This window comes from Gigantopelta aegis, chromosome 4 (assembly GCF_016097555.1).
Source record: "Gigantopelta aegis isolate Gae_Host chromosome 4, Gae_host_genome, whole genome shotgun sequence".
Taxonomy (NCBI): domain Eukaryota; kingdom Metazoa; phylum Mollusca; class Gastropoda; order Neomphalida; family Peltospiridae; genus Gigantopelta; species Gigantopelta aegis.
This window is the reverse complement of record NC_054702.1, coordinates 64,432,118-64,440,481: the sequence shown is the minus strand read 5'-3', so window position 1 is coordinate 64,440,481 and position 8,364 is coordinate 64,432,118. Positions and strand designations below refer to the sequence as shown.

At 37.2% G+C, this 8,364-nt stretch overlaps 1 protein-coding gene across 1 annotated transcript; it reads left to right on the top strand.

Annotated features, from left to right (window-relative positions):
- Window positions 1–550: 550 nt before the first annotated feature.
- Window positions 551–7,460, top strand: LOC121372227 (ADP-ribosylation factor 1-like). The gene is made up of 3 exons (XM_041498516.1): window positions 551–733; window positions 5,815–6,135; window positions 7,258–7,460. Exons 1-3 carry the CDS (start codon window positions 673–675, stop codon window positions 7,425–7,427), a joined length of 552 nt encoding a protein of 183 aa, XP_041354450.1. The 5' UTR covers window positions 551–672; the 3' UTR covers window positions 7,428–7,460.
- The last annotated feature ends 904 nt before the right edge of the window (window positions 7,461–8,364 follow it).

The following is an 8,364-nucleotide window of genomic DNA, read 5'->3' as shown; positions in this document are numbered from 1 at the left end:
CTTCCGGGTGAGAGTTCATTGATGAAGGTCCACTATAGTTCCTAATTGTGACACATGTTATGGTTCATATGTTTACTTCTAGGAAATGGTGAAGAATTAAAACAATATGTATGTTTAATTGTAAGCCTTCTGGCTGTATTTTGCCCATGTTATTTTGTAATATTGTGCATCGACCTTTTGGGACATGGGTATATAGCGCAAGTGACAGCCGGAGTGAATCGGTTAATGAACCACCTGTTCGGACCGGTACTACTGACAGATGCGGTCATGTAGCAAAAAACTGAGACGGAAATGTTCTCAATTTTGGAGTGAAAATAAATGCTTATATAATGTATGTTCGCAATGGTGTATGTTGTTAGTACCAACGAGAACCCGTTCTATGGGCAATCTTCGCTTGAAGTTGGGCAGTTTAATATGGGTTTCAATGGCAGATGACATCTGTGTAGTGAGACCTAAGGCAATTCCAACCCACGGGACAAACTATGTTTTGTCCCGAGGTGTAAATGGGCAACACAATTAATGTGAACACAGCTTATGACGTCATTACAATGCACCATTGTTGTATTGCTTGTTTACATTATGACGTACATTTTACAAACGCGAATGCGAATTTAAATTGACTGTCATTAAATTGAAAGAGTTTGGTTCCCGTCAAATGAAAAGACCATTCTGATGGGGTGTAGAACAAGTACAGTGGCGATAAAAATACTCTTCATCGGACCAACTGGTGCAGGTATTTGTTTGGAATAAAATGTACATCGATATACCATTTGCGAGATTTTATTAATGTTTTTTATTAAGGTCTATGACCGTCACTTATCGCACACCTGGTTTTGGCTTCGTACACAATAAATATAGCATATCCAACGGTAGTATTTTGATATGATATATTTGACAAAATGTACTTTTTATTTCTTTCATCTTTTAAAATTTAAACTTAATAAACAGCGTTGCCTGCTCGTTATAGAATTTTGACAGGGATCAAGGTTATTAATAGTAGATAAGTTTCTATTTTACTGTGGCGAAGCATTGTAATAATACAACTAATTTTGAATTTGAATGACGTCAGTATTCCCACGACGTCACCAATGCAAAATTGCTATTGATTTAGTTTTTATTTGAACATTACTAATACACCAGAATGTATTTGAAGAAAATTTTGTAATTAATTTTTTTTACTATTGACGAAATAAGGCTTCCAAGTGAAATTACGATGAGATATGCTACATTTATTGTGTACGAAGCAAAAACAAGGGTGCGAAAAGTGGCTGATGTCGACCTAAGAACCCTCATTTCTGCTGAAAATCGCAGTTCCATTGGGGAAGTGGGGTACCCTACACTGATTGCAACCTCTTATGTATACAATATAATAATTGTATAACAAATAAAAGTGTATTTACTTATTGACAATGAATAATAGTATTTGCACAAACAACCAACGTCTTATATTACTACTGTTTTTACTCAGTAAATATTTCAATATGCACCTCAAACTTTGACACGGAAATTTTGCTTTTGAACAATGTAACCGTAATTTGTAAGTGTATCAAAACGTCATAACTTAATGCGGCTTCCACAGCTCTGCGCAATCGCTTAAGCGGCGTCCTCATTATGCGATTAGTCGCACCGACTTGTTGCATGCGATTTGTTGTAGCAACTCGAATCGTGGGTGTGGGAAGACGTTACGTCATAAGGTTTGATGATGTCAAACAAAGCTCATCAGTTTAAAAATATTTTGCGGGAAAAGTAGACAATTTATTGATGACATTATGTAGCAAAATTATTGACCACATCTGGACAATAATAGGTTTTATAGACACATGAAATCCGGACATTTTGACATGTTTATAAACAAATGAAAAAACACGGAACTAAACTAAACGGTTGTACTTTAATGTGATTTGATATGCTGAGCAGAGCTTACGATTTATCGTGAGAAATAGAACATGTTCTAATCGGTACGATTCCGACACGACTTGTCGTATAAGACTAAAGTCGTTCCGATTTAGGTGTTCTCAAGGTACGATTCGATCGGTACGACTAATCGCATAATGAGAACGCCGCTTTACCAAAATGACATCATTTTGACGTTTCCACAACTGGTGTAACAAAGGCCGTGGTATGTACTATCCTGTCTGTGGAATGGTGCATATAAAAGATGCCTTGCTGCTAATCGAAAAGAGTAGCCCATGAAGTGGCGACAGTGGGTTTCCTCTCTCAATATCTGTGTGGTCCTTTACCATAATATGTCCGACGCCATATAACCGTAAATAAAATGTGTTGAGTGCGTCGTTAAATAAAACATTTCCTTCCAATCCTTCCCTTTCTAGTTACGTTTGAAACGTTTTGACATGGTCCTTGTTATTCATATATATATATATATATATATATATATATATATATATATATATATATATATATATATATATATATATATATATATATATATATATATGTCCTATAACTCACCCATGATATCCATGTCATAAACCCATGTGATAATTTAATTTATTAACCCGGTTAATAATGGTATGCAAATTTGCAAGGTCTCTAGGTAATGTGTTGCTGTGGATGGGTCATTTGCTTACAAGCCAACAAGACCCGTGTACCTTAGCGTAACGTTTTCAAAGATTTGTTTAAAATGCGTGACGTCAAACTAATCTGTGCTAATCGTGATGACGTCATATTATCGATGGCGGCGACTTTAGTACTGTGATTTACTAAAAAAAAAAAAATTGAAAGTTATTTTAGAAGTGTTATAGGATAAATAGAATTTACTCGTGTATTTTAATATGTAAAATATCAACCTCGACAAGCCAACAAGACTCGTGTACCTGAGCGTAACGTTTTCAAATATTTGTTTAAAATGCGTGACGTCAAACTAATCGTGATGACGGCATATTATCGATGGCGGCGACTTTAGTATTGTGATTTACTAAAAAAAAAAAAAAAATGTTATTTTAGAAGTGTTATAGGATAAATAGAATTCGCATTTATTATGTTAATCGGTATTTGTCGAGGATATATATATATATATATATATATATATATATATATATATATATATATATATGTGTGTGTGTGTGTGTGTGTGTGTGTGTGTGTGTTATGGATAATGTGGATAATAAAGAAATTATTACACTCGCGTATGAATCGTACTGATTTTACGAAACTCCTGTCAGGATTCATGTATTACCCTGGCTCTCGCTCGGGCAATACAGGAAACCTGATACTCGTTTCGTAAAATCAGTACGACACACAAGCTCGTGTAGTAATCTCTATTTATTATCCACATAGTTCAACATAATCGAGTTAATAATAATCATACGAAGCACACGTGTAATAACAAGTGTAATGACGTAATTTTAGGAAGCGACATCATAACGTTGTTTTACCCAGTCCTGGCTAAGACTTTGCATGTGAAATGTGACGTCATTTCGTCGTCTCCTTCTAGTTGTGGTTGAAGCATTTTGAGACGGTCCTTGTTATTCATAAAAAAATAACAATAATGATATGAATAATAAAGAAATTATTACACTCGCGTACGTGTGTCGTACTGATTTTACGAAACTCGTGTCAGGAGTCATGTATACAAGAATCCGGACACTCGTTTGGTAAAATCAGTACGACACACAAGCTCGTGTAATAATCTCTATTTATAAACGTCCGTGTCACGCTGACTGAATGCGGAAGTAAGTAGGCCTAATGGCGACTCTGCCGAATTATGAACCTTCGTAATCGTACTCCAGTTGTGATGAATATTCGGAATAAATTAAATCGGTAATAATGGTTGGTAGGCTATAGTTGTATAAAACAATAAAATTAAAAAAACCGATATTACGAGCAGTATGTTTGCGCTATAATTATTTTATAAGGCGGATGACTTGAAACAATAGTAGTGACCAGGTTTTCGTTAATGCTGCTTTCATTCCGAAAATTATTATTTAAACGATTTAAAAAAAAAGAAAATGCATTTTATTGACCAAAACAGTTATGGGAAAAGGCTATCAATTCTGTTATTTCAGCAACATTTTACGTTGATGTCACTTGAGTGACTTGGGCAGATCCAAGGGTGGGGACCAGACGGACCTGTCCCTCCCCCTAAAAAATAAAATTGTCCCATTTTTTAACAATTTATTTACAATTTTCATTGAAGTGCTCTTTTCAGGGAGTTGCTCTGTGTGCCCTTTACCCTTGGACCCCTCTCTAAAATGTTTCCTGGGTCCGCCCTTGAGTGGCGAGTGGCCTCAAAAGTGATAATCTGCTAGTAGAAGTTGATGATGTTGCTTTAATATGTGATCGTAATCGGCTGATAGAAACAGTGGATGCAGGATAAATATGATAAAATACCACACGGGGGAGGGGGGGGGGTGATGCCACAAAGAAGGAGGAAGGAAATGCCTTATATAACGACGCACTCAACACATTTTATTGACGGTTATATGGCGTCAGACATATGGTTACGGACCACACAGATATTGAGAGAGGAAACCCGCTGCCGCCACGCCACGCTACTCTGTCCGATGTGTCTTATGCAGCATCCCACACAGATAGTACATTCCACGGCCTTTGTCACACCAATTGTGGAGCACTGACTGAAAATATAAACAGCACAATAGGCCCGCTGACGGGGGTCAATCCTAGACCGCCTCTGCGTCAAGCAAACGGTATTATACCACTGAGTTACATAACACCCCAATAACGAATAGACTCCATAAATATATATATCTATATATCTATACCACGTCTACCCGTGTTTTCTGAGACGTTTTAGTTTGTCGATCATAATAAGCATAACATATACTTAAACGATGTCATGCAGGATACCAATAATTAACCAATTCTCAACCAGTATCATTTGTCGCAATCATTATGTTAGACAGCTAATAGATTGCTCAGAGTAAACAAGAATGCATTCCCTTTTTTAACTTCCTCATGTAAGGGGGCGGGATGTAGTCCAGTGGTAAAGCGCTCGCGCGGTTAGTCTAGGATTGATCCCCGCAACGGGGGCCTGTTGGGCTATTTCTCGTTCCAGTCAGTGCACCACGACTGCTGTATCAAAGGCCGTGGTATGTGTTATACTGTTTGTGGAATGGTGTATATAAAAGATCCCTTGCTACTAATGCAAAAATGTAGCGGGTTTCCTCTCTATGGCTGTCAAAATTACCAATGTTTGACATCCATAAGCTGATGATTAAAACATCAATATGCTCTAGTCCAGTCGTTAAACAAAATAAACAAACAAAAATCCTCATATAAATAATTTGTCGGTTCGTCTACGGTCTACGGGTGGTGCATGCAATCTTGGGTACACATCTCAGCTATCTGGGATCTGTCCAGGACAGTGGGTTAGTGGTTAGTTGTTAGTGGTTAGTCAGCGACAAGTTGGTGTGGTGACCTTGTACCTACCCACTGAACCGTTAAACTCTCTCTGGGTGGGAGTCGGTACGCCAGCAGGAGCGTGGACTTCTGTTAGGGACATCCAAGCTGGATTGTTCGATGGGTATAGTTCACATTAATGTGATTCTATGGTTACAAGCCACAAAGCGCACCCAAACAGACCACAATTATATTATACAGTAACATTTAAATATGGATGTGGCAGATCCAGAATTTAGTTAAAGTGGGTTTCACCAATGTCACCAAGGAGCGTTTCACCAAAAATCAATGTCACATATTACTACTGTTTTACTTCCTAAATATTTCAAAGTGCACCTTGAAATTTGACACGGAACTTTCTTCTTTACTACAATATCACGCGACCCCTGTGACCCTTTTCTGGACCCGCCAATGCATTTGCAACTGTTCTTTCAGGAAAAGATTTCTTGGTTCAAGCATTGCAAGTGGGAGTTGACAAAGTCGTTTCTAGACAACCAACGGAGGCTTTCACTGTCGAGTATGTCAAATCCCCTAGGACTAATCTAAAGTTCGTTGTCTATAACCTGTCTGGAAACCCGTACTATCGTCGAATCTTCAAAGAAGTCTATCCAGGAATTCAGGGGGTCGTCCTCGTGGTCAACTGTGCCGACCACAGTCATATAGATGACGCCAGAGATGTATTGGAGGAGTTGGACAGACCTCCAGAGTTGCGCGGACTTCCGGTCTTAGTAGTAGCAAACAAGGTGGAACTTGAGGGTAATTATCACAGTAAACTGTAGCACGTGGTCACAAAGAATATAATATACTTTATGGGTGGGGTTTTTCTAATTTGTTTGTTTGTTTGTGTGTTTGTTTTAAATTCAATATGGGGTTTTCCAAGGGATGGTCACGAAAGTATTATGTTGGGTGTGATAGATTCAGTGTACTTATTTTATGAACTTTATATATATATATATACTGTACATACATAGATAGATAGATAGATAGATAGATAGATAGATATACAAAATTGCACGCTTTTTGCCTTATGCGATCTCAGCGAAGTCGATATAGGTGACAGTTATTTAGTATATGCAATCTGTGTCATTGTAATGGGTTGTTTCAAAAAGATAGGAGAGCAGTTTATCGTAGTTGCTAACATTTTGATTCTGCCTTTAGTTTTCTATATGTCTACCTCGGTTTTCCGTGTCGACCTTCCCTCACCAGGCGTGATGTGGACGGTGTCTGTAACCTGGTCGCTGAGCTAATAGCTGCTGTCGTTAGGTTGTGCTGTGTTTATGGGAGTCGCCAATGCCGGGGGTTCATCTATCTTCGTATCACTGTATTACTTCTGTCCACTTGCTTTGACCTGGCAACACTTATTAATGTTTATCTGGCCACTTTTCTTACGTTGGTGATATTTATCCCCTGGCATGTCTCGAATCAAATATCTCATAGTAGCACATTAATATCTCATAGTGTCAAATCCGTACCCAACGAACCGGAAATATCCGAATCACTATTGTAGCGGACATTTCACTACTTTAAATATCCAAGAATATCTCATAGACTTCCCATCACCAACATTTTTATTGCAATTTGATGTTTTAAAGCTAACATATCGCATTCCTGTATCATTGAATCATGCAGGATTTTTTTTAACCGTTTTAATACAGGGTTAAGAGGTTTTGATTTTAAGGTTACATGGACATAATTAGTTTAAAAGCTTGACATCATAAAATGATTAGATGCTCAAACATGAAATTGTATAATTACATTATAATATTTATCTCCGTAGGATACACATTCAACATATCAGTATAATCATTATATTACTTTCAGTTGCAGAAAAATAATTTAGTATGTTTGTGATTATAATTTAGTTTGTACACTTTGTAGGTGCGCTATCTGTGGATGAACTAAAAACGACCCTCGACCTGGATTTGGAGCTGGCCCATAGGAAATGGTGGATCTGTGAATTGAGAACTAATAATCAGCATGATGTAGACAAAATTATGAAAAGAATTGATCGTTTTGTGGTAAAAGAGAAGAAAAAATCAAAGAAGTAAATCTAGAAATAAAAATGATAGTTTGTCGCATTATTTACTTATTTGTTTGTTTATTTATTCAATTATTTATTTAGCCTATTTTATTTTTAAAAACTTTTTTTCTTTTTTTTTTCTTTTTTTTTTTAACCAATTAGTCAGTGTGTACTGACAATGTTCACACTAATGAGGAGAGTCCTTCTTTAAAATAAATGAATGCGTCAGATATGTATGGCCGATGCGGGCACTGCACAAGACTACTTCAGCCTCCATGCTACGCCTGTAGGAAGACTGTCACTCTCCTAGGACCGGCTTGAAAGAATGAAGCTTGTTCGAGATTGTACCCCCCCCCCCCCCCCCCCCCTGCGTGTGCTGTAACCTCACCGTGGTGCAGGGGTGTAACATTCTCTTTAAGAATGGCCAATACAGCACAAAATTGAAGTTTTGAGTAAAATTCAGTATCCGTAAAATTCTGTGATATTTGTGTTTTTGAACAGTTCTTTACACTGTTTTTGTTTAAGTCTTGAATTTTTATATTGATGTTGATCATCACTTTATTTATTTGCATTACCATAGTTTGACACCCAGTAGCCGATGTATTTTTCGTGCTGGGGTGTCGTTAAACATTAATTCATTCATTCATTCATTCATTCATTCATCCCAATTACCCTGCCAAGTCAAAATATATATTGGTTAATATGATATATTTAAAATCACTGAAGGGAATACCAACACTGTCATGGGGCAAATTCAAAGCAGACTTAGCAATAACATCTGCCTTTTCACAATCTGATTAAAATTAGCTCTGCTGGGTCTAGCCAGTAGATCTAACAGCATTACGTGGACTCCCATGTCCAGGTGACATTTCATCTATAAATAACTATTTAAATATCGACCAATTACACTTCGCCTTTTATAGCGTTATTCGGGAGCATACAAATTCTAAAAATATCGGGCGAGA

What these genes read in the sequence shown, in the direction of transcription:
- LOC121372227 (XM_041498516.1), top strand. Translation starts at nt 673, where the DNA reads ATGGGGTGTAGAACAAGTACAGTGGCGATAAAAATACTCTTCATCGGA. An exon ending in CATCGGACCAACTGGTGCAG is followed by an intron (nt 734 to 5,814) that starts GTATTTGTTTGG and finishes CTGTTCTTTCAG; the next exon opens with GAAAAGATTTCTTGGTTCAA. An exon ending in AAACAAGGTGGAACTTGAGG is followed by an intron (nt 6,136 to 7,257) that starts GTAATTATCACA and finishes TACACTTTGTAG; the next exon opens with GTGCGCTATCTGTGGATGAA.